This window comes from Liolophura sinensis, chromosome 6, assembly GCF_032854445.1.
Source record: "Liolophura sinensis isolate JHLJ2023 chromosome 6, CUHK_Ljap_v2, whole genome shotgun sequence".
Classification (NCBI taxonomy): Eukaryota; Metazoa; Mollusca; class Polyplacophora; order Chitonida; family Chitonidae; genus Liolophura; species Liolophura sinensis.
In genome coordinates, this window is record NC_088300.1 from 64,921,817 (window position 1) to 64,949,783 (window position 27,967).

The 27,967-nt window shown below is 37.6% G+C and overlaps 2 protein-coding genes across 4 annotated transcripts; both read right to left on the reverse strand.

The window, feature by feature from the left end:
• Window positions 1-1,048: 1,048 nt before the first annotated feature.
• On the reverse strand, window positions 1,049-14,443 carry LOC135466450 (GTP-binding protein 2-like). Its single transcript, XM_064743923.1, has 12 exons — window positions 14,259-14,443; window positions 12,235-12,261; window positions 11,089-11,273; window positions 10,540-10,651; window positions 9,936-10,133; window positions 8,890-9,064; window positions 8,456-8,672; window positions 7,954-8,089; window positions 7,096-7,154; window positions 6,695-6,866; window positions 5,675-5,836; window positions 1,049-3,726 (listed from the first exon to the last, which is right to left on the reverse strand). The coding sequence occupies exons 1-12, from the start codon at window positions 14,373-14,375 to the stop codon at window positions 3,565-3,567; spliced, it is 1,722 nt and encodes a 573-aa protein (XP_064599993.1). The 5' UTR covers window positions 14,376-14,443; the 3' UTR covers window positions 1,049-3,564.
• Window positions 14,444-17,880: 3,437 nt separating this feature from the next.
• Window positions 17,881-24,058, reverse strand: LOC135467970 (kelch-like protein 11). Of its 3 annotated transcripts, none has more exons than XM_064745932.1 (4): window positions 24,006-24,058; window positions 21,216-21,396; window positions 20,768-20,852; window positions 17,881-20,437 (listed from the first exon to the last, which is right to left on the reverse strand). In XM_064745932.1, the coding sequence occupies exons 2-4, from the start codon at window positions 21,363-21,365 to the stop codon at window positions 18,672-18,674; spliced, it is 2,001 nt and encodes a 666-aa protein (XP_064602002.1). In that variant the 5' UTR covers window positions 21,366-21,396; window positions 24,006-24,058; the 3' UTR covers window positions 17,881-18,671. The 3 variants fall into 3 exon arrangements, with proteins under 3 accessions (XP_064602002.1, XP_064602005.1, XP_064602004.1); XM_064745935.1 differs by having other exon boundaries at window positions 24,002-24,053; XM_064745934.1 differs by having other exon boundaries at window positions 23,860-24,033.
• Window positions 24,059-27,967: the final 3,909 nt, after the last annotated feature.

Below are 27,967 nucleotides of genomic sequence, written 5' to 3' on the forward strand. Positions count from 1 at the left end.
ATGGGTCCAAAGTGCATAACCAAACTACCCGATATCTACCTATCTACCTACACGTACGTATTTAGGAACAGTTAAATATGTGTAAGCATATTACCACCTGCTTTGAAACAGTTCAGATTACATATACACGGATTTGTTCACTATCAGTATACATGTATAGCATTAATTTCAAAGCCGCGTAAACATTATATACACTGGGAAGTATTGCCATAGTGTACAGGAGTAATCGAATACTTTAGCATCTTGCATGTGTAAGACAGGCCTTCAGTATTATTAAATACTTTTCGGTGGGAACAGTTGAGAGAGAGAAAGCGTTTGTCTTGTTCAGAAAGCCAACATTATTTTTGTATTCAATCCATATACGAAATATCCACCTTCCCCAAAGTGCAATAGCTATGGTAAATTAGAATTCAAAATGGTCTATAAGTTCCTGGAAAATGTGTCGTCATGAGCTTTGGTATCCAAAGCCTGCTGCAAAACTACAACATTGCCCTTTATCTGCTCTGAAGTAAAAAGTTGGCTGGTAACCATCAGAGCATCTGTAGTGCTTTCATTGCCTGTATATACGTATATTTTGCCTCATGACATTGCCTTTAACATTGTGACACTTAATGCAAACTACCCTAATAACTCAACCTGTTCGCATGTGCGAAAGTTACATTGGTTGGATTGGCCAATTTCAGAAAGTATAATGTTATAAGTCTACACAAAATAATGCTTTCAGAATAGGATTGAATGAAACACCTTGCAAACATGCAAAAAGGTTGAGGAATTACAGTACCCACCCCCACCCCCCCCACCCCCAACAGATTACAGTATTTTACCTAAAGTTTAGCATTTTTCAAGTGACATTTCACCAGATTTTGCTTTGTTCTTTCACTTTTTATGGTCCTTTAAGATTCTTTTGTGTAAATTTAATATCTGCTGGCATCAAAACTATCATTTTAAGGTCTTTACTGGCTTCTGAAAGTGCTTTTCCACATACCAAATTTTAGGTAAAATACAGCAACTGTATAAAGTGTTACAATCAAATTCAAAACAAAAATCACAGTATCACAAGCATGCTTTATTGCAAGATCAGTTCATATGGATTTTTGTTTTTAAAAACCCATTTGAATTAACTGGATCCAAGTTTTAACAGAAATGGAACAACATACACAAAAGTATTATTTTCTTAATCCTCAACTTTCAGAAATTTTTTGGAGGACTTTTTTCTTTTTCAACTTTTTTATACATCAGATCTACAGAACTGGTAATAAAATTTCATTAAAATGAATATCTAAAGATAAAATAAAGATATACCATACGGGAGCTGATAAAAATTCATTCCAAATGAGACATTTAAGTCTGTTCAACTGTTAACTACTGATTTCAAAAAAAAATGTTAAAATACCAACACAAATCATGAAGGTGCCACAGTTGCAATATTATGGACAAACGATCTAAGAATTCTTACTCAAGACAATAAAACAAGCTATCATTTGAAAAGGTTCTGCTTGAAATTTATGCATTGAATGAATAGTTGTCTTTATACAATATGCTTCCTCCCACCATAACGCTGGCTGCCATTGTATAAGTGAAATATTCTTCATTACGCGTAAAACACCAATCAAATAAATAAAATAAAAATACACTATGCACACATTGTAGGATAAACATACACAATTTTCACCTAAATATATTCAAATGACAATGTAAGCTGTGTCATTGCCAATTCATGCATTGAAAGAAAAATTTCTTCAAATTTCTTTTTAAAACGTGTGGATTCAGCTTTTTTGGAAGCCTTATCAGCATAACTACAAGCGCTGTACATCATACATGTGATTTCTTTAAAAAGTATGCAGAGACTATTTACACAAATCTATAACAACAAATGTACAATGTGCGGATACAATTTAACCCATCACTCTATGAAATAACTTCAAACAATGTGATATTTATGTTATCAAATACATGTATTAACATAAACAAAAACTTTCAACAGAGAAATGAAAGTGGTCATAAGTATATCTTATTATATAAAATCTCAAGAAGTTATTAAAAAAAAAAAAGGAAACAAGGTAAAACTACATGATAGGAATAAAACAAGCAAGGCTTTTCCCCAGTCATGCATCTATTAACTACCCATCTGCTGAAAGTCCCTGTATCATCAGCTTTACCAACAGGCAACATTATTTACATTTCTTTTTGTACCCATAATATCTGCATAGACCCAACAAAACATACATGTATTTCAATACAAGTTAAACCTGGATGTAATCCTAAAACAAAAACATTAATCACTGCAAACAAAACTTTGAACAGGCCTATGAAACAGTCTGCGTGGCCACCCGCCCGCCTCCCCGCCCACAAAATGAAAATTGAACAAACGTTTACAGATTAATATATTACATGTGCATGTCTTTTTACTGCAAAAAAAAAAAAACAACAAAAAAGACATTTCTCTACCACTTATACTATAATGCATTTAATGCATACATAAAGCAGTAACTGAACAAATCGTCATTCAAAGAAGATACATAAGACTATACTAGCTGATAAGCAAACGATAATATAATGCAATACATGTAAAATATTATCATAAGTTAAATCTAGGATTTATTATTCAACATAGGACCTAGGAGGGCTGTATAGATCTATGCCATTAATCAGAAAAATGCTGCCAATACGTGAAATTGGAACATGCAAAAAAACTATACACCAATACATATACATGTATCATTTACACATTGTCAGCTGATAAATACTGACCCTTGAACCCTTTAGTGTGAGTGTCCCACACAAAACTTGTATCTGCAAAACCACATCTTTATTCTCTCAAGCTGCAATCTATTTCCTTACCAATAAAAATTTGTAACCTCCAATAACATATCTCTATATTTTCATTCCACTCAAATTATTTTTTTTTTAACCTTGACAAGCATACAGATGATTCTTTTTTGAAATCATCATACCTGTATTTCAGAACAGCAAAGTTCATTTCCATCACAACAAACAAAGCTATGGCATCATTAAAAATATGTTTACTGAGCAGAACTCAACTGACAGTAAAAAAAAAACAGCCCTACTCTTTAAGTTTTGACAGAACTTTTATTTTCCTATAATTTCATTTTCATGTTAATTCCTTTAAAATTCTTTTTCATTTGCCAATAAAAAAAACCAAACAAACATATTTTCCTACCAATCAACCATATTTACCTGGTAAGATCACCCAACAATGAATTTTTTAAGATCAGCCCTACATGTATGTTGATACACATATCCACTGACACAGCTTGTATACAGGGCCTAGAAAAATCATTAAAACAGATCACTTTGTAAGTTTACAAAAACACCGGACCATCACTCACAAAAATTATTACCTACTACAGCAGTCCAAGGTATAACACTCCTAAACTATATGTAGACTGATATAGCTCAGACTATTAAAAAATATAAACACAGGGCCCTAGAAATAACAAATCGAATAAGCTTTCAAAAACACTGGACAATCTCTAACATAAACCGATATATGTATCTATTACAATGGCCTTTCTAAACTAGATGATTGTATAGTGCTTACATCTACACAGCCTTTCTAGATCCATATGGGGAGATTTGTAGAACCTCTCCCATCCCTTTAGTCCTGCCCTCCCTGAAGACAAGCCGAGCCCCTGGGCGGATGTATTCAGGCTGTTTGATCAGGCGGAATGTCACCACCGCTCTCTCATTCGTCTTTATACTCTTCTGTAACAATAACAATGCCATATGAAACACTTGACCATAGAAGCAAATGTGGACAACTGGCTGACTCGCATTACAAAAGAGCTATAAACTTCCATAAATCTTTAACAAATTCAACCTCAGTAAACCTGAGATAACTTCAAAGAGTTCGCCTGCATGACACACATGAATGCAAAACTTCAGCTCAATGCATGAAGAACTGAAATCGTGAATTTGGTAATTTACTGTAATTGATATGCTCACAGAGCATCAGCAATGAAACATCCCTCTTGCATCATTGTGCTTCATATGCAGGTAAAACTTCAGGTCAATACATACCATACTTTTTAAGGTACCAACTCTAACTTTTTGTTTAACACTGATTCTAATACACAATACACTAGGTCTGGAATTCAGTAATTTTATGGTATTTAATAATTATATGCACACATCCATTCGATCATGGAATATTCCCCTCATGCTATTGTGCTCTACATGCCAGCAAACCCTGAGCTCAATACAGTAGTGCTTTTGAGACACCATCCTTAACATTTTGTTTAACACTGATTCTTGTACACAATACACTAAGCCAAGGATTCAGTAATTTAAGGTATGTCATATGTACACACCAAATCAATGATGGAATATCCCTCTCGTGCTATTCTATTCTACGTGTGCAAACACTGAGCTCAAGGCATACCAGACTTTTTGAGATACCAGTATCCCTAACACTCTGTTTAACACTGATTCTTGTACACAACACACTAAGTCAAGAATTTAGTAATTTAAGGTATGTCATATGTGCACACCAAATCAATGATGGAATATCCCTCTCGTGCTATTCTGTTCTACGTGTGCAAACACTGAGCTCAAGGCATACCAGACTTTTTGAGATACCAGTATCCCTAACACTCTGTTTAACACTGATTCTTGTACACAACACACTAAGTCAAGAATTTAGTAATTTAAGGTATGTCATATGTACACACCAAATCAATGATGGAATATTCCTCTCGTGCTATTCTATTCTACGTGTGCAAACACTGAGCTCAAGGCATACCAGACTTTATGAGATACCAGTATCCCTAACACTGTTTAACATTGATTTTTGTACATAATACACTAAGTCAGCAATTCAGTAATTTACGGTACTTAATATGCACACCAGCCAATCAATGATGGAAATCCCCTTCGTGTTCTTTTGCTCTACATGTGTGCAAACCCAGAGCTCAATACCTGCAGTACTTTTTAAGATACCACCCCTAACATTTTGTTTAACATTGCTTTCTCAAGGTACGACATAAGCTACACCTATACTTCATACAGGAGTGAAATCCACTGGTCACATGCTTGGAGTCTTTACAGAAATCATAAAATAACCTGCAAAATTAACAGTTGATTCTACACAGCCATTTCTGACTTGAGTCAAAATTTGAAATACGATTTTAGAGCTTATTTTTGGTGCCCAGAATTTTGACCACCTCATCCAGCTATATTAAGGCAAACGTGTACAAATTTTCACTTCCAGTACCAAAAATTAAGCAGTGAGATGAAGTTTTTACCCTAATTCCTCAACCTTTTTCGCATATGAAAGAGCAACTCTCGGTGCAATTTATGCGCCTTTCTAATTTGATTTTGTAGACAAAATATATTGGTTGGGCTGGTCAATTTCAGGACTTCACAAAAAGTATAATTTTATCAGTCTGCACAGATCAATGCCCTCAGGATACACTTAAATACGTATCTTGCAAACATGTGAAAAAGTTGAAGAATTACAGTGAGTCAAAAATGGCCTTGTGGAATCGTTCGCAGGGCCTTCCTCTATAAATACATGTATATCAAAACAAGTACCATGTAGGTGATCAAATTTGTTGAGGATTTATGGTAGTATAATGTCTAGTTAATTACTAAGCTATTTACCCAAGTCAACCAAGTTATACTGAGAAGAAACGTGTTATAAAATGAAACCAACCTTGTTCATATCCACTATTGTAGCTGTCTGAGATATGCTGCCTATATGGACTGTGGTCTGGAAGCCTTGCTTCAAACTCTTCTTGTGGAACAGCAAGTATATATCAGCTAGGAACTCTATACAACACTGGGGCTCGCTGCCAGGGCTCAGCAGCATCATACCCTAAAACAAAAATGGCCCAAATTCACACAATTCTAGCGGCATGCATTATTCACTTGCTTTTTTATTTCACTGGTTTACATAAATGTAAATTTTTATTTAAAAGGAGTACGTGGGAAGGTCTGCGGATGTTTGTGGGTTTCCCCCTGTGCTCTGCCCGGTTTCCTCCCACCATAATGCTGGCCGCCTTTGGATAAGTGAAATATTCTTGAGTACTGCATGAAAAAAAAAACCCTCAAATAAATAACAAATAAATATTTAAAAGGATGGCAGTCGGGTTTTTGGATGAAGAAAATATTGTCCAGGGTAAACTGCCACTTTATGATATATAAAATGCCAGAGAGAACTGTTTTCCAGCCTGTAATCTTTTGATATTGCTTATCAGCCTACTTATTTTTTCTTAATCAAACCAAGTATTAATTATCACACACATTTTAATGATCATTTCAACAAAAGATGACATATGAAACTTTGCAAAATACTGAATCGTTAAACACGTGACTTTATTCATTTATTTATTTGATTGGTGTTTTACGCCGTACTCAAGAATATCTCACTTATACGACGACGGCCAGCATTATGGTGGGTGGAAACCGGGGGAAACCCACAACCATCCGCAGGTTGCTGACAGACCTTCCCACATATGGCCGGAGAGGAAGCCAGCATGAGCTGCACTTGAACTCACAGCGACCGCATTGGTGAGAGACTCCTGGGCCATTACGCTGATCTAGTGCGCTAACCAACTGAGCCACGGAGGACCCTTGAGACTTTATGGTTTAATCAAATATATAAATGAAATTGTTACGCGTTTCTTTGCTTTTGTATTATACTGAGTTGAGTATAAAGAATTAGGCTAGTCACCTTTCTGAGTGTCCGTCTATCACAGTCTGGTATTGACACTGTGGCCGTTTGTCCTGGCTGAATCACACGACAAGGGAGGCGATTTCGATGCATGGTGCGCACATTCACCTTCATAAACTCTCCATTCTCAGTAGGACCTAGTAACACCTTGTCTTCTTCACTGAGGATTCCCCTGTGAATAACATCAGTCCACAATCACACGTATTTAGTATACATTTAAATTAATTTTTTTTACAAGTACATAGAAATGAAAAGTTTAAAATATATTATACTTGAAAATAAGACCACTGAAGATCTAAATTTAAGACAACATTAGCTTGGTCACTTTGTTTGTTACGTGAACACAAAAGATATGAACTGTTCATGAAAGTGGACCGCTTTTAACATCTGAGTCAACACACCTGTGTAACGTTCCCCCAACAACAGTCCCCACTCCCGGCACTGAATACACCTCATCTACCTGTAACATAAAGCAGCGTTGAACGCAGGATAGTCGATCAATATACAAATGAATAATTTTTTTTCCCAAAGCAAGTATGCATGTACAGAGTATACAACTACTAATGCAAGTGATACCGTAAACACACAGTTCAATAAACAGTGTATACACCTGTTTCTGTAAACACACAGTTGAAAGTAGAGCATGGATATCTGTTACTGGAAGTGCTATTGTAAATACACAGTTGACTGTTTATAGCATGTATGTCTGTATCTGGAGGTAATGGCTTAAACTCACAACTGAATATAAAGTATGTATATCTGTTACTGGGGGTGATATTGTAAACAGAGTTTAATGTAAAGCTTGTGTATCTGTTACTGGAAGTGATATCGTAAAAAAATCAGCTGACATTACAGGATGTACATCTGTTACTTGAGGTGATATTGTAAACAGTTGAATGTAAAGCTTGTATATCTGTTACTGAGGGTGATATCTAAATACAGCTGAATATAAAGCTCGTATATCTGCTACTGGAGGTGACATTGTAAACACGGTTGAGTTTAAAGCACGCATATCTGTTACTGGAGGTGATATTGTAAACACATATGAATGCAAGCTCGTATATCTGTTACTGGAAGTGACATCATAAACCAACAGGTGACTGTATAGCATGTATATCTGTTACTGGAAGTGACACTGTAAACAAACAGTTGACTGTATAGCATGCATACAGTTGTATCTGTAACTGGAAGTGATAATGTAAACACACAGAACCAGCAGCACCATTCAACAACAATAACAATACCATTTATTAACTCACCTGATACTCTGTCAATTCCTGCATACTCCTCTCTCTTTCTGACTGGGTCTTAAACGGGGAAACAACATTCAGGAACTTGGTCAGCAAGTTCAAATTCTTCCCACTCACTGAGGATATGGTAAACACTGGGCAAATCCTGAAATAATAATATGTACAACAGGAACTTGATGCAACAAATACTGGCCACCAAAAATTTTATCTTTAACGATAATAATATTTAATTCTCACTTTATCTGAGAACACAGTATAGTGCCAGTCTTTCCAGTTATTAAAGTAAAATATTTTTGACCAATGATCAAATTTAAACCATTTTATTTTATCCAATTCAGTGAGTTATATTGATCTTAGAACGATGTTATGAAGTGTGGGAAGTAAAATGCAAGATCCATACATTTATATTTTGACCGCAATTCGGTTCTAAGCATGCATTTTTTAAGTGAGATTTTAGGGCGCATGCAGAATATTTTATGAAGACAATATGCCCACAAACCAGATGAAGTACCTTTCTGAGGCAAAGTTTGTGGCTGCAGTGATGGCATCATCTTCATCAGACACCCTGACTGGGATCTTACTACAGCCAGGAGACTTCAACAGTTTGTCTAGCTGTGAGATCAGCTTCTCCACAACCACCTTCTTACACTGGTCAATTTTAGTGACCACCACGATGACCGGTACTTTCAGTGCCAGAGCAAAACCCAGATGTTCTTTGGTCGTCCCAGCTGATGAAGAAGACAAACATCATTACAAATTTAAGAATTTAATTATCGATTCGAAATGGTAACTCGTGCAAAGGCAAGGCTGATATTTCTGGGTTATTATTTGGGTTATTCTAAAGTAATATCAAAAATTCCACAGGATTAGCTGTAATCCACAACAAAACAATGGAAGACATTCTATCCAACCTGTCTAGTTATCAACAACACCCACACTCCTTACCCAGTCCAGCATTGGCACTGACCACCAACATGGCGAAGTCCGGAGAATAGCCAGTCAGTCCCAGGATGGTGGTCTTCAGGTACTTGTGATGTCCAGCCAGATCAATCAGGGTGACCAGCTTACTGGAGTTCTCACAGATCTCCTCCATGGAGCGAGACTCGCTGTAGTTGACAATCTGTGACACATAATCGTACAAAAGGCTTCAACTTAAAGTTTCACATGAAAATTCATGATTTATTTCACCTGAACAATTTTGTTTTATTCCTCACTAATGTACATGAACTTAATATAACTTGATGTAACAAATGATAAAATGACACACGGTTATTTTACTTCGACATAATTGTTTCCAGAGCTTTTATTGTCTTATTGGCTTTACGACATTTTAAACGATCGGAATTGATCCGGACGACATCAAACCATCTATGTGCAGTTAGGAAGGCCCAGTGCTGGAGTTCTACTTTAAAACTAGAAACAGGATGACCGAAAGAAAACTAAGAAAACCTCAAAAGAAATGACAGGACCTCATGCTGCTTAGTTTGGCTTCATATAGATTGTTTCATAGGTCATTTGAGGCATGCGTTGATTGCACTACTGATATATAGTTTGTATGTAGAAATCTAGCAATCAGAAGACAATGCAGTTTACATGAAAATCCAGTACTGCCGTAGTACCTGAACAAGAGTATTTCTGAAAACAATTACCCGATTGTAATTAAACTTATGTATGCACAAGATTATAGGGAAGATGTAGCAGTCTGGGAGGAGATGCAAGGACAAAATCTGTGCATGAAAATGCACTGAAAAGTGCAAAGTCATAAACAGGGGTAAGAATGAAAATAACAACCACACTGCCATGAATTTTAAGCATGCACATGTTCAGATGATGGGCAAGATGTAGGGTAAGTTTCATCAAAATTTGGGAGGAGACGCATGGACAAAATATGAATATATGGACACTCTTACGTAAAGTTTTAAAAGGGGGTAATTAAGAAAAAATAGGTTTTTTCATAATGATTTAATCAATTAAGACAATGTAACACTAACCTCGCCTTTACTGTTGAAGCCCAGAATCTCATGACTGATACTAGATGTCCTTCCCGACTGTATTTCATGTAAGTGACGGAATAGGTTAAGCCTGGCCCTTCCTCGCCCATTATCCAGTTGTCCCTGAGAGAGGACTCCCAGCAGGGTGCTTTTCCCAGCATCCACATTGCCTAGCACTGCCACACGCAAGTCAATGAACTGTTACAATACAAAAAGAAGCATACACACACATCAAATAACGAGCAATAAGTCTATTTATATATGAACTGTTCTAACAGAGAAAGAGGTATTTTCACACAAAATAAGAACTAATCAATCTCTTTACTTAAGATTGTAAATTTTTACAAAGCACACTTCCAGATTATCTCAGTGGTACAGCTTCAGTCGTATTTAATGTCAATATGCTGATTATACCACTTTGTACTCCAAATTTTTTTAAAGGGGTTAAACCCACTATCCTTCATTACATTTCAACACTAGAGGTCACACCAATTAAAATTACAGTAGGCAAAATTCAGCTTAGCCGAGGCAACGCAACCAATCAGCAATGATTCAGTATCGATTTAAACCAGTGAAAAAATTGAACACTTGAAAACTATTCCACCTGCTGGTCATCTGGTACTTTGCGGACTAAAATCTCCAGGGCCTTCCTGTCATAACTACAGTCCTCATCCTCTACACTCCTCTCTCTCAGCACTGTCAGGCTTGCACCAAGCCTAGAAAAATGCAACAATTACACAAATACTGCATCTGACCTAAAATTTGGCCCATGACTGTGTTACTCATTTTGCCTCATTCAATGAGTTCCCCTGATCTTAGAAGAGTGATCTGAGGTTTGTTTGGAAACTAGGATGATGTCATAGTAGACAAATGTAAGCTTGAGCACCACAAGTACATGTATAACTGTTATGGCCAATTCATAGGACAAATACATTATGACACTTATTTATGGTCCTTTAGTCAATGATAAGCATTCTTTCAGTCTCAAATCATCTCTTGACACATTCAAGAAATAAGACAACTCAGATATCTAATTGCATTATCAAAGCATAAATCACAGGTATCTACAACTTAATCCTTAAATCATATTTCAAGTTATAATGAAATCCAATATGCGACACCTCGTGTCAACCACTGACGAAAATAAACAAACCTCTGTGCCATTTTCTGTAGATTGGTCAATGAGGCGTTGAGGTCACTCTCTGACAGCCCCACACACAGACCGTTATCCTCCACACCAATCTCGTAGATAGCCTCTCCATGACCTTCCTGGAGACGCCATTTCATCTGGGTGACCAGGTGCTCAAAACGGGACTCAGAGGGGTTCACAAGCTTTAACTACAACACATTCAAACAGTCACAGTTATATAAGGAGACTCCGCCCGTTGGTGGCAGAAGCAATCTTCAAATTCAATTTTCAATTCAGACATTTGTTTTTGTCAAGATTGAAATATTAAATTAAATATTTAATTCTTAATGTGCAGCTTATCATGTGCATACACATAAAAGTACAAACAAAGTTTTAAACTTTCACTTTGAGGGGTAAAAATGGTTTCAAAGTACAGTTTTCTTAAGGCCCAAGCGGTCAGTCCAGAAATTAAGTAGCTTGCAGTGGTGACGTCAACAATGATCCTTGGTTAAAAAGAAATTTGTGAGGAACAGATCAAATTGGGGAGGGTGTAGGGGTGCGGAGGGGGTGCTAAGCTGGCCCATAAAAGCCATGCAGTATCTGTGTACATGTCACCTTGCCCACATTGTAGTTACATGGTTCACCGGCCTTATGTCACTTTGGGGGTGTTCACCGAGTTCTGAGCATGATCAACGATGACAAAATTTCTGACAATATCCCACCATTGACAGAAAATATGCATAATACAGAGGGCTAATTAACAGGATGAAAGTATCCCCACAATGAAATTTTTTTAATAAAAACTCTGGGGCATAATTTTATTCATTTGGCATAGGTACATAACATTTCTTTTATAGTTCCTTTTCGTGTACCCTTTCATTTAAATTTACCTTAATTCAAATTTATCTAAACAAAAGTATATTAGAAGTTATTAAACTTCTGATGTAAATTAACTTTTATGGCTTCTGATAATAAATAGTCAGGAATAAATTGTTATCTATTTTCTTGTTAAGTATATTCTGCCCTCAAAATTGAGGAGGGTTGTATGTCTTAACAACTACTCATTAGCTTGCACACTAAGGTTATGTCTTGGTCCCATAGCATGACTGATAAAACTGTAGTACTGAGCATTAGTGTTCAACGCATATGACTAAAAGTTCAAAATCTCACCTTGTATTCCACATTTCCTTCTTCGAGCTACAAAACAAAACATGCTAGTTTATATTTCAGCACAAACATACAAGTGAAGTATCTCTAGAGTAGTGAGATCTCTTTCAGATTAAGTCATCTTGAAGTGCAAATTTCTTACAGGTGATATAAAGAAACAATCACAGGTCACAGAGTACTCTCTCACTGCCTATCTCAAAATTCAAACATTTGAATGCATTTAATTCTATTTTTAAACAGTTCAGGTAGACACAAAGTACGTCCCAACAAATGTATTTGTTTGAAATGTACAAAAGAATACCAGCAGCCTTGGGGTGAGTTTAACCCCTAAGGCAAATCTTCATGGGTGTTGATGACAGGTATGTGGTTACCATGACAACCATGCAAGCAGACAAATGTGTCCACCACAAATGAAAACTTTATGCAGAACACAGTTGGAGCTGTATCATGGAAATCATTTTGTGTAGTCTATACAAAGAAAACAGTTACCAGGTTAACATGACAACCGCGAAAATGGACAAATATAAGTCGTGATACTTCGTCTTCTGTGTATCTATGTATCCAGAAAAATTAAATCTTTACACAGAATACAGTTGAAGTTATACAGCCCAAACATGAAATCATATCTATTTATATAGTATATATAAGGAATATGCCTATCTGGTTAGCATGACCACTACGAAAATGGACAAACATGAATCGCCACACGTTGTCATCTGTGTATCTATGTATCCTCCAAAAATGAAAACTCTATGCGGGAAACACTTGGAGTTATACTCCAGACACGAAATCATATCTATCTATACTGTATATATAGGGAAACTGGTGATCTGGTACAACAAAATACGCTCAGCCTATTAGCGGGGGCATTAAAAAATGGGCAAAAGTACATTTTCAAAGTTTTTTGCAGTCATCTCCCATAAATGACCAAAATTCAATGTATCTGTTTATGGACATCCTCTGTGCTTAAGTCTATAAAGTCATCTCTAAAGGGAAGTTTCTGTAAACTTTCGTTTTTGAAAAGAAAAATTTTAGCTGTCAAGTACCTATATGTAGGCCATATATTGTCAGTGTACTGAGCATTTTTTCGTCAATTCATACTTAATCTAGATAGGCCAGCATATGAAGAATGTACAACTATATTGATAACTGTTATACATTCACTGAACAAGGCAAAACTAAAGAAAAAACCCTCAGAGAAATGCATACAAATAAATATAAAGGTTATGGATATACACTATGTAATCAGCCAATGCTGGAGAGAGAAACCGGCTCAAACTGTCACTATCTGATACTGGCAGGTCCATGTGAATCCATATGACCTGGAGAATTAGAGATAAAGACACGATCATAATCCCCAACATGCTTATTGCATCAGATTTGCTGAAGAAGCATGCCAAGATGCATGTAACTGTTCTAGCTTATCAATGCCATGACTGAAAAAGTATCAAAATTTTTAAAAAAGAAAATGAGATCGGTATATTATAACAGAAATCTATTAACCAGTGAATAGATTTCTGAACACAAATAAAATGAAATACAAACTGTAGTGATACTAAAAACACAAAACTTGCTTAATAACAGATTTTTTTTTAATTACACAACTATATCTCACCAACACCTTCTAAAAAAATCCTTTGAAAATTGGTTGAGAGCTGTTGCAACAGAGCTGAGCTTAATTCTTTCATTGAATGAATGGTAAGGCTGGAAAAAACGGGGGGGGGGGGGGTCTAAATGCGGGGTCCTAAATAAGATGAGTAGTCAGGGATCCCACTGAGACTCAGTGAGAGGCCTTTTTGTTTCATTTTTCTGTTTCCCGGTGAGCAGTACTAAAGGTAAAATTCTAGGACAATTCTTTTGTGGACACAAAGTAAACACGGCAAAATACTGTCACTTCGTCAATCCCGCAAGCGAGTGAAGGGGTGGCATTGCAAGGATAATATTTTGCCGCCGAAAGGCTTTGTAAAACGTCAGTCTGAAAAATCCTCCGCACAACAACAACAACCCAACAAGTCTGACATTCTTACCTCTGGTGGCAAAGATTCTGGCATTGTCTTGTCAGTCCCGTTATCAAATATTCCCAGTAAGTGATCCATCGTGAATGTCTGCGTTATGATGCACTGATCTGAAGAGCGATCGTGCATCAGTCTCGAGTCTAAGGCATTGTTATTGTTGTGAAATTTCCTCAGCTGTCATCAGCCTCAGTTCCAGCCATCTTTCGCCTGACAGTGCCCGGATACAAGGGGCGATAACCCGTCAGAAAAATCACACTTTGCTTGGTGTTGTTAGATGCTTATATTTGTTTGATTAGTGTTTTACGCCGTACTCAAGAATATGTCACCGATACGGCGGCGGTCAGCATTATGGTGGTATGAAATCGGACAGAGCCCGCGGAAAACCCACCACTATCTGCAGGTTACTGGCTTCCTCTCCGGTCGTACATGGGAAGGTTACACTCTAACACTGGACTTGAACTTGAGCTGGACTTGAACTCACAGCGATCGCATTGTCTCCTGTGACACTGCGCCGCGCTGGCGTGCTAACCACCTAACCCTCGAGATGCCATTGGTAATTGCTGCTGTCGTCAGTTTCTTATCCGTTATGATAAATCAGATGTTATTCCTTTTCTAAACCAGCACCGTACATTTAATAAATAAATTTCCTAGGACAGGAATAAAATGAAGATTGGAGATGAGTTTCTTCAGGACACAGGTTTCCATCGCGAGCCCAGAAGCAGTCTGAATAAGCCAGCGTCATGTAAGCCCAGGCAGTCCAAAAGTCCACTGGAAATTTATTGAACCAGTCTTTGAAGGTTAAGACCAGTCTTACCAAATAGAAATTAAAATACGTCGTAGTCTAGATTAAGTTCAAGTTAATACTATATAGGCTACATAGGCTTGAATGTTAACTTTGCCTGCGTGACTACTATATGGGACTAATATAATCTGTTATATTAGTGCCAGAGACATAGAGTCAAAATGAATTGGCGCCTAAATAACTGTTTTCGCCACAAGTTTACACACATTTTATATTTACTTTTCTGTGCGAAAATAGCTGCTTTCACCTTTATTTGCTAACAATGTTAAAACAAATAATAATGGTGAACTTGAATGAAATTCGGCTTAAATCAAACCTACCGACATCGAGTATGGGACCTACTCGTATTAATCGACACCGGGTCAACTCATATTACGAAATGTTCCGGCCACGCCCTAAACTTGGAAACAGGGCCTAGTCTTGACATGTATAATAACTAACATGAATTATAAGGATGTGTTGTCAAAGGCATCAAATCTCATGCAATCGCTGAAGCTGCAGTTTTTCTTACGCAGCCTGTTGAAATGTCTGCGGAGGAGTAAGTGTACAGTGAATCTAGCTTTCACCACTTTGCCATGACATAAAATTAACCCATATAGGAGATGGAAAGAGACTGGCTCTTCAAAGATATAGGAGCTACCGGTAATATGTAACATGTGGAACTTTCAGAATTCAAGATTTTACTACTACCGGTACACATTTAACCATTGCCCTATTTACTTATTTATTCGATTGCCGTTTAACGGCGTACTCAAAAATATTTCACTTACACGACGGCGGCCCAGGTGAAACGCACGACCATCCGCAGCTTGCTGCAAGACCTTCACATGTATGGCCGTACTGGCGTGCTAACGCCGACCACGGAGACCCCCAGCATTGCACCGGCCAATTGCATGAGGGCTCGACAATCCTAATTTCGTTGAATTATTTGAGCGTGTGAGCGTAGTTGGGCGAAGGGGGAGGACATCAAAACACATCAGGTGAGGCTCCAGGAGCCGGTTTAAACATGATAAACCTGGAAGCTCTGCGGTTGTATATGTTGCAGTAAAAGCACAGTAAAAGTGAATGAACTGAAATTTTAGAATTAGGCGCTAGAGTATATACTTTGCATTTCCTGTCGGATCAAATTCTCCCTGGCACATAAAAAGTTGGGGTGGGGGATGGTGGCAAGCATATCCATTAGTTGAAAAATGGGGGTACACTGGCCACTCACCAACAATCCCCACCCCCATGTTCCGACGCCACAGGGTCATATTTCACAAACACAACATTCACAGGGGTATGAAACAAAATGACTGGCAGAAGATTCTCATTGGTTTCCATGCTCCATCACTTCCAAATAAAGCCAATTCAATTGTGCCATTATCCGTCGACATCACATACTGGTGTCATAAACTCAAATACCGTTATCAAAACCTTCCAGTTTGCACCGACTCGGAATCCGGAATTAGAGTGCCCAAAAACTGAGCACTGTCGTACAGATAAAAAAGTCATGGTGCATATTAAATAACAATCAATCAACCTTTGGTCAAAGTCATGTGGCTGTAACCACAAACCATTAAACTGCACGGCGAAGTACAAATACTAATTCGTTCAATACTAAACACAACCGCTTTTCAGTATTTTACCAACCTACATATGTGGAGAAGTTTCATTGTGAAAGCTCCAAGACTTGTCATGCACATATATTATCTCTGGAAAGGTCATGTTCCAACGTTTATTTGTCATATTTGTCGGTAAGCCCTTTACCAAGTTAACTGCAGAAGTCATTGACTGGTTTGGACAGGACTAAAAATCTGGCTAAGCACCAATCAATCGCACTGTAATCTCTACTCACCAATTTTATTCCCCACCATCGAGATATAATACAAATGCAGAGTATTGCCCCCTGGTCTGTAGTGGAGGAGTTTGTATATTTCGTTGTGTTGTATCTGTGCGCTCTCCAAGTACATATACCTTCTACAATTAAATTTGTCTATTAGATTAGTATTCCATGCCTTTTTTGTTTGACAGTAGTCTGGTTAATGCGAGGAAAAAAACGACTGGCCTGTATATACCCAGGCAGGTATCTCTTTATAGCCCAATGGTCAAGGATACGAGGTGTAGTATAAATTTTCAAACTTAAAGCCACAGTCGGATCGAATGTGAAACAATAGTCAGTTATGGCCCATTACCAAAATAGGCATAGCGCCATCTGGATGTTGTCCTTAGGGGAAGATAACTTAGTGATACAGCCCACCATACTCAGTGACAGAACCCAGTGGGTTACACCACTGAGTTATCCTGCCTTAACACCAGGCCAACCAGTCCTGTTTACTTGTTCTCACCTCTCAGTGGTGAGCGCCATTGTTAAAGTCTTTGGTGTGACTTCAAGACCGGATCTCCCGGACAAAAACAGTCTGTAAATAATATACAAAATCTTCTACTTCCAATAATATCCTATGTTGACAGCTATGCAAATAAACAATGGCAATATCGATCTGATACTGGCCTAATTATGTTCGAGGTAAAGTCACATTAATGCTACAATCCGAGAGCAACTCTAAGGTCAACACAAAGACGATATTAACCATCCTGGCTGTTGAAATTTCAATGGCTGTTACCGTAAGTCACTTAACTTAAAATCTCTACTGATACAAGAGAGGACTTAGAAAATGGGCAAAGTAAATTGGTTTTTATAGTTGATGTTATTACATTTTATTAAATGTTGATGACTTTCCATCCACTTTTCCTTTAAAATATATACATTTGCGCTTAAAAACAAAAGAATACCAAAAATGAAGCAACAGTGGAATGACCATTATTCCATTTTTCTTAGTTCTTCTCTTTTTTTTTTTTTTTGACTGAATAATTTATTTATTTGATTGGTTTTTTATGTCGACCTCAAGAATATTTCAATTATACGACAATGGCCAGCATTATGGTGGCAGTCCAGGCGGGGGTGGGGGCGTGACTCAAGACCATCAGCATGTTGCGGGCAGACCTTCCTTTCAGTCCTTTGGGTTTGCAGTGTCATGATGCCTAAAGTGATCCAAGAAGCCTATCCCAAATCCAAACATTTACAACACGTTTTATTCAGTCAAAAACCATCCCCTCAAAAAGTGAGGTTAGTTGTGGATATAATGTTCAGTTGTCTTTCATGTAATGCGGACTTAAATTTTTTTGTATTCTTTCACTTCAATAACGAAATTTTCTCACCTGGAGCATACTGCACAAAGTTATTTTTGATCAAAACAAAATGTAACCGTTTAATCGACGAACATGACATAGAAAATAAAAAAACTTAAAAGCAATAAAATCTTTGCCAAGAAAAAGGAAACGAGTATGATGAATAAATCTTAACAATCAGTCTATCCATTATCCTATCATGATAGAATTAGCTGATACATCATGGAATATTGAATTACTGTTAGAATACCTCTGGACATGATAGCATGAAAAATGGCACTTAAAGACTCAAAATCATTAGTCCTTGCATCCATCTGTTCAGCTATGTACAGTGATTAAAACAGTGGCAGAAAAGACAACAAGAGCACCGTGCCGGCAGCATTGAAAGCTTAGGGTGTATTGCAAAACACGATTTGCAACTGATACGACTTCACTGCATGTGGTGGTAATACAGCTTAATACAGATACAGTGGAGGACCGAAGTTATCATCGATAGAGGAGTTGTCAAAGTTGACATCGTCCCACTCTTCATAAATCTCGTCGTCATAGTCATAATCATAAAAGTCATCTTCATCCTCATCGTCATCACTGTAGTCAGAATAGTCACGGTGGTACTGGGCCATCTGCCTTCGGCCCTTGATCTCGCAGTGAGGGCATTCCAGGTGACAGCGAAGCATGTCAGTGGGCAAGGTCATGATGCAACAGCCAGCATTCATCACGGCTATGGGCATAGCTGCTATCATCTCACAATCCTTCTTCTCGATGTTATACCTCACTGCTGAGTTGATAGGCACCTTGGACACCTGACTTTTACCTCCAAATATGTACAGGTGACCTTTGTGATAACAATAACAAAAGTCTGTCCGTTCCGGTTCTTCAGCCATCAGTGGGAGGCCAAACTCCCGCCGCTGTCGCCACTTCCTGGAGTTGGTGTTGAAAGATCTTGCATTGCACTTCCCTGGTTTTGCGATCACTACCTCATTCTTCATGGCATACATAACAGGCTGAAAGAAAGCTCCTTTTGACCTGTCAAATAGGATACCTAGTTCTGCATCATAGCACACAAACTTTGCAAGATGGCGTCCCGACGGATTGCGTCCAACTTTGTCCTTGAGCTTCCAGGCACACACACAAACGTACCTTCCTGCAGTGGTTGTCAGTCTGAATTGAGATGTCATACCTCTGTTGAATAAACGACACTTGATCTCTAGCTCTTTTTTGGTTTCATCCAACTCCACCAGATGGCAGCACCACCGTCTCACACCAGCATCCATTGTATAACTGCTGACCATCACGATAACTTTCCCACTAGCACAGGCAATCTGTTCAAGACATGGGTCGATCAGTTGAGGGGGAAGACTCACGCGCATTTCAAACCATTCCATTGTGTCTGGCTGGAACTTAAAAAACAGCTGTTTACTGTCAAACCTTGAGCCACTGTCCACCACATACAGTGCATGGCTGCCATCTGAAGCTACTAACGGTTTGGACACGCGCCTTGGTAGGGGAGGCAACTGAACCCAGCGATTCTCCACAGGAATGTAGGCATAGACAGCATCCACGACATCGGTGCCGTAAATGGAGTCCTTCCTTAAGCCTCCTGTGACTATAATCACATCTTTCTCCACGGTCTCCTGAGTCTTCACTCCGGCTAGGAGCTTGTCTTTGTGGTCTGAAATGTGAGCCAGACACTTCTCACTCTTCAAAACGTAACTGTTTTTCTCAATGTCGTTACTGAGGAATTCCTCTGTGACCCGTGCCAGGTTGAGCTGACAGAACAGATCTGGAAAGTACTGATCTCTTTGCTTTGGGTCGCACTCCAACCACCTGACCAAAAAGTAAAAGAATTTTTCCACCGGTACGTAGCTCAAACTGTCATTAGTGAGAAAATCCATCAAAGACTCTGACGTCAACGTCAAGACTTCATCCTCTTCCAACACCTCAAACAGGTGACTGTTCAGGAATTTCAAGGCTCTAGTGAAGAGGTACTCCAGATTGTACATGGTTCCCAACAGACAGAGGCCTACGCAGTTCTTCACCGTGACTGGTCCGAAGTGCAAATACTTACTACACTGCTCCTTCAGTGACTCAATCTGCAAGTAGTCTGCTGCCTGTAGAAGCTCCTTAATGTTGGAATCTGTAATTTCAACTCTGCCAGTGTACAAAAAGCGTATTGCTGATCGTATAGCAGCAGGATCTCCAAAATCCAGTGTTATCTTTCCTGAAATAACAGAAAACAAAAAAGAGAGAAGGTTTTCATCACCAATTAAAACTGTTCAGTAGTAAGCTTTTAAATAATGAAAGTGTTTCTACCTATTCTACCATTAAATGTAATGTAAATATCCACAAAACATTACCCCGAATGCAAAATAACCACACTTAAGTAGTAACAAAAACAAACAAAAATATATATATATATATATATATACATGTATATATATATAGAAGTACACATAGATTTGAATAGTTACAACAAAAATGGCACAGAAGAAAAAAAAATTAAAAAAATATCTGCATCAGGAAGAAATTTCTGGATATAATAGTTTAGTACCTGCTAGTTTTTCCTTCATGTCACTTTTGTACACAGACTGGAAGTAAGGACATATGGCTAACACACACCAGTGAGCTTTCTTCTCCTGAAACGTAAGCAGACAAGTCCACTACAAGGTACATCTGGCAGATTCCTTTTAAAAAAAAAAGTTCTTTGGCAAAAAGTGTAACACCACAGTTATCATTTGGCACTAAACCTTAGAGTTGCATGTACTTGCACGCAGCTAGGTGACTACAGTTGCCCAGTCACAGTATAAGGACCTGGCATCTACCAATTTTTCATGCTGCCCAACTATAATATCAGCAACTTTGTATTGCTGGTATAAATACCTCCAATTTGACATGAGAGTTAATGCTGAATCTTGCCTCATATGACAGACTTAACTTTAAACACCAAGGCTCTGAAAGTTGCATTTTTACACAGTTTTAATAGAGTAACAGCAGCTTACAACGCCACCAATGATGAGTGTGACGTCACACATGTCAGACTGTGCTTCCATCTGTTGGTAGAGGGACTCCTGGAGTATGGCAGCCATCTTTGATCCTGAGCCATGTTGATTCAGGCTGATCTCTACACTCCACATGGAATGGTCATCCATGGTCTATCCCATAACATTAAAGACAGTCTTCCTGAAACATTAATAAATACACTTTCTATTAATAAAAATAAATAAATTATATATAATTAAATAAACTTTTTTTTCTATTAGCATTTCTTTAGGCAAAAATCTTAAAAATTCTTTGACGGGCACAAAGGCTGGAACAAACATACATGTAATCGTAGCACCTAGTGTTGGAGGTGGAGTGATCGTTACAACTATGTCTTTTATTTAATAACAAACAAGAACATCATCCTTTCGAATTTCTTTCTTAGACCCCCGGCATAGTCAAATCAATCGATAAGTAAATCCTTTCTGGAAAAGAATGATTTTGTTTTAATACTGAGGCTGCCATTTTAACCTTAAGTCTTGACACGTGCATATACACAGTTCACTGTCAGAAAAACTGACACACGTGTGATGTCATGAGTTGAATTACACTTTTCAGTGCTTGGGAAACTAAGATTATCATATAATCCAAGCAGGTGATCCAACTGAAATCTTTGCACCTTAAATGGACACAGAATCAACGCTAACACATGAATAAATCTGCCATACCTAAAATTCAGCTTAGTCAGAGTACAGACTGGACTTGCCAAATCTCTAACTCGTGTCAATCAGAAACGATTCTGTGTCCCTTTAAGTTACATTAAAACTGTTGCAAGTAGCGCGGTGGTACCAAGTTATGAAGAACATTATATATGTAACTGTACTATAATCGTGCGTTAAGGGAGTTGTACTATGTGCACTATCTGCTACCACACTCTACATTTTAACATTTTAACACCATTCCAGTTTAAAACTTACCCACCAAACTGAAACCAAACCCAACAAAGCTCATTGTCATCAACAAAGGTGAAAGACCATTAAACCGTGTCCTTGAAAACAGATCCAATATTTTTCTGCTTGAATTTTTGACCACCAAAGCAAAATGCTTGTAAAGCATCAGATTCCATAGTGGTCTGTGGTGACCCAGAAGGTATCAGTGACATCACATCCATACTTTTTGCTTGAAATAGTTCTTTTGTATGTCCATTCTGTGAATACATTTATAGACCTATGTATATGCATTTAGAATTATGAAATCTAACAGTCTCAGTGGGAAAAGATTTATGTGACATCACTGGTCCCAATTTGGTCAGAAAAGGCTTCCACAGAATCCTAAGTTTTAAATATATTCTACTCGGTTGAAAAAATTCTAAAAAAATAAATCCAACTTATTTTGTGGACAGTGTTTAATGGTTTTTAATGTGACATATACTTCACATTAGTGTTTTCTTTGCCATAAAAAAATCTTTGCTGGGTACAACCCTAACCTGTCAGAAAAGGTAAATTACATCAGAAAGTATTTGTTTTTATTACTCTGGTTGATGGAAAAAATTTGTTTTCAAGTTTCAAATTAAAATTAAGAAAAGGAAATCTATCAAATAAAAACTTGCAGAGAGCAGAGATCTTTTTTTGGAGGGTCAGTCAGGTTCAATGCAATGAACCTATTTTTAATGATGGCTCAACAACTTAAGCATATACTTACTCTGGGCCATTGCACTGATAAACAAACTGTAAAAGCTTTAAAAACGTTGGATACACAGTATTTGTTAGTAGTTGCACATACAACTGGGCAATTTGGGGAACTGAAAGGCAGTAATACAACATGTACCTTGTATTAAACTAACCCTAGCAATTTATTACTTTATCACTTTTCAGCCACGTTTAATTGATGCAAAAATGATGACGTCACCACAGATTCGCACTATTTCACTCATTTTATCACCAATATATTTTTCTACCAATTTATGATTTTATTTTGTTTATTTGATTTGTTAATGTATACAAATATTACATGAATAGTGCAATGGTCAGATGAACAAATTCACCCTATCATATTTGGAACACAAGTAAATCCTGAGGTGATGTTTAACCATTTCGCAGATGGAGTTGGGTCAAGGGGTTTTCTGGTGCCCTCAATAAACTTAAGTAAGGACATGTAAAGACAACATTTATGTCCTTGTTGGTGGCTGACCCACATCTCAGGAAGGTACCATTAGTTATGTTTTGAAATAAAAAGAACAAGATGCAAACAGTTTTACGCAAATCAAGAAGCTATTGGGGTTGCAGTCTATTATTCTTTAACTGTCACACTTACCTGGTCAGCCAACAACGAACCCAGGAATTTGAGAAATAATTATAAAAAAATATAACATCCACCTACCTTGTTTATCTATGTTTCGCCGGCACATTTAATTCAATGTTTTGGTTTACGGGTATATAAACATTGTGAAATACAGAAATAAAAAAAAATTACATTATATTAATTATTACAGATGACGTTTCCTGTACTATAATGTTCTAGGACTACCTATGGTGCCTTCTGTTACCAATATAATTGTCACTCTCTTGTGCATGCATATACCGTCAGCAACTCGTGCCGGCATGTGAACTTGGTGCATCAACTGCAGACTGACATAATATGCCTCCATATTGGATTTATACTTACTGACTGCCTATTCGTGCGTTTGTGAGTGATTAAATTTGTACAAGATTGCATTATCCGAGGTTACAGACGATGTCTTCAGCTGATCAATCGGCATTTACAACGAAAAGAGAAAACAGACAATCGTGAAATAGAGCCACATCACCTACACTCTCGCAGCGTTCACATTTGTCCAGTTACTTCCTACCCAGACCACATCAACTGAGCTCCTACGCTCAATACAGTTGCCGCGCTTAGCGCACCACCTAACGTATACCAGGATAGCCTCCCCTTGACATTTCCTGTGACTAAGCTAGTCGACAGACCGAATCTGAAACCTTTTCTTGTGATCTGTTTCGACTCTTTACTAGTTCATCAGGGCCCAAACCCAGAAGGTCATTTTAAATTCTTGTTTGCCGACTTGACAATGCAATATAAAAATGTATGTGTCGGTAGTGAATAAAATCACCCTTTTTATCATTCTGTGCCGTCCAGATATGTTTAATGGACGAACGCTTTATAACTGTATATAGCGTGATGTATATTGCATGTTTCAACTTCTGCATGACCTTGACCTTCGGAACAATGTTTGTCAAACGGCATTCAGCTAGCAACCCTAGTGTAGTGATGATACATTCCAAGTTTTTATGAAATCTGAAACAAAGCATATGGTTGACTGAGAGACTTGGTGACAAAATTTTTAGTGACCGTTCGATGACCTTGACCCTCAACCTCAACATGACGTCCATAAAACAAATTCCTCAAGTCTATGTCTCATATATGAAATAAAGAAATGCACTACGCGATATCTGCATGGAAATATAGAAAGCTCAGGAAATTTCAACAGAGCCCTCTTTTCTAAAGAAGTTTCAGCTTCTACATTACCATGGCCTTCTGACCAATTTTCACAACATTACTCTAAATGCGATATATGTACCAAGTTTCATGACATTTTAAATTACGGTGTTTTCGGAAACGAAATATCCTTTCAGTGAACTTGACCTTTAACTTATGACATGAAATATATTCCACAGGCCAATATGATTACATATATGAAATAAAACAAAACATATAACATATTCCTGAATATCATCTGAGTGAAAAGATACAAAAAAAATAAATAAATAATTTTTCCCCAAACGTTTTAACTTAATTCTGCATGAACTTGACCGTCAGACCAATTTTCGTCAAATGTCACAATCCAGCTAGCAACCTTAGTGTACAGATACACCAAGTTTCATGAATCTGAAATGACAGTTTACTCGGAAACTTGATAACAAGATTTTTAACTCATGCGTGATCTTGCACGTCAGTCATCTGGACCTTTAATGATTTGGATGAAACAAATTCCCTATGCAGGCGGCGGGTAATAATAAGACTAACAAGAGTATTTATGATAGTTAATAATTGCGATACATAGTTTGAAATATTAAAATCATTCGTCAATTTACTGATTTGAGATAGGTACCCCTACCAGTGTTTCAGTAACGCAGAACTTTAATTCTTGTCACTCACTTTTTACAGGATTGGGGAAGATCGGTTCATGATTCACTCTGAGCACTCGGGTTTCCTCCATGTTGGGCCTACTGCCCAGGCGTATTTTTGGCAAGTATTTAACGAAGTCGTCAGTGTCTGGGCATAGAAACAGACATTGAGTTACTAGGCCAACGTGGGAGTTCCAGGCCAATTATCGCAAGATCAATACCATAAACAACGTTTAACATAAATCATCAAATAATTAATTAACAAAGTGCATAACGTACAATATTAGGACGGAATCAGGCCAAGAGATGCAGTCAAACATTTTTATTGATGCGACATACGCCATATTGGTGGTAGGAAAGCAGTCACCAGCGAACATCTTGCCACCAATACCACAAGAAGGATGGGAGCATGCAGGAAAATCTTGAAAATTCCCAGTTTGTCCAACAATAGGATTGAAAATATTAAGCGAAATACCCAAGTCATAATTCAGCTCGGCAACGGTATATAAAACAACATCCAAAGTCAAATTCATAAAGACCAATTTTATTGATAAAATCACAATCTCTTAAAAGTATATATAAGTAAAAAAAAAAAAATATATATATATATATATATATATATATATATATATATATATATAACTAGTCGGAAGTTTATAATAAATAAAAAAGAATGCATGAATGAATGTATGTGGTTTATGTACGTCGTACTTAACAATGTTTTACTCATATGAAGACGAGGAGTCATTAAGTGTGTGTACGTATACTGTATCTTCTATTTTCCATGCTGCCATGCCACTAAGTGCCGCCAAGTAGTGCCGCCACTGAAGCATCATGCAGAAGACATCAGGCAAGACACTCCACACAGTCACCAGGCCAACCAGTCCTGTTTCCTTGCCCTAACCTCTCAGCGTTGTGCGCGAAGCGAGGCAGCAACAATTAAGTTCCATTTTTTGAAGTCTTTGCTCTCCCCACTTCGAGACGGGCACTCTAACCATTATTGCCCACCGAAGCAGTCTGCATTTATCAGTATATATAAAAGTATATATAAACATGTGTAATATCTAGTTCGTCAAATATATACGATATACCCGGTCCACAAAAATATGTTAAAATATTCAAAGGTATAAACACACATAAACACACACACACACATATATAATATCCTGCTATAAAGCAAGAAAAAATATTAAAGGAGAAGAAAACTTTAAAACATGACACTATAGGCTGAAAAGAGCACCATCAGGTGGTGCCTGTTGCATAATTTTGCGATTTTTCCTCACCACACACATAAAGCCTGAAAACGGCAAAGCTGGCATAAATCGCTAAGTCCATCGCGTCCTCCATCCTTAACACCCTGTCATTTATGCTGGGCATGTGTTGTCTCTCAACCATTGAGCGCCGTTAAAACTGCGGGTTGTTCGTGTAAATTCGGAACCTACCTCTACCATTCCGGTTTCCCGACCGTCAAACTGAAAACGAACTATACTGTTCGCTACCTTCTGGGAAGAAGAGTCCTACCGGAAATGTACGAACGGCACATCGGCGGTTTCAGACGACAATTCTCCTCCTAACACAGAAGACTTCAGGACTAGATCTTAGGCAAAATGGAGCCGCCCATAGCAGATTTTGGCGCGGACTTTATTTATAATTTATCAACTTGAGGTATATATTAGAATTTTTTATGGCATGCACATGCGAGGAGATACATACTCTTTTCAATGGTATTTTACTGATATTTAATTTTTCTTCTCCTTTAAAGTATCTTAGTTATGCTTTGTTTCCAACTGTTTATATAGAATGAATAGCGGTGATGCGTAATGTTTATGCAGTTCCTATCCCACGCTTCAACAGGAAATACAGTTTTTGGCTCACCGTTACGAAGTAAGGTGAGGTATTGTGAGTGTAGGGAAAAAGTGGTGTCGGTGTTGGTGTCAGTGTCGGTGTCCGAGCATGCTTTTTTGTTTGTGTCAGTTCAGTAAGGTTAAATGTTTGCGTCTGCTAGTCTCACAGTTTTATGAAAGCTTGATGGGACTGTTGAAAATGATTTGGACAGTTGCTCATTTTGATAATGCATTAGGGATGTTTGCATTTTTATACAAATAATCAAGTTTTGGCCATTTTATCCAAGCCAGTACCATATTAGGTCAGGGTAAGGCTTTTGTTTGGGTCAGCTGTTGCGACAGTTTTTACACCATCTTGCTGAAACGATGGGCATGCTTTCAAGACTTTCGGAAATAAACAATTTTAAATAATTAGGTATATATGTATTTTTATTCATATTATCAGGTTTTTACTTTGCCATTTTATCTCAGCCAGTACTATTCAGTTTTGTTGGCTAGGGTAAGATTTTATGTCTAGGTTAGATATTCCAACAGTTTTCACATTATCTTTATGAAACTTGGTGAATGATGAACAGGATTTGGGATTTACTCAGTTAGAGTAATTTTCAGCGCGCCGTTACGAAATATGCTTTTTCTTTTGTTTGGGACGGCTGTTGTCAAAGTTTTCACGATATATTCATAAAACTTCATGGGCTTGATAAACATGCTTTGAAGATGATGACATTATACTTGATTTTTCTGTTTTGGTAAAAACTACCATGTTTTGGACTCGCTGTGTTTACATGTACTTCACAGGTGTATATG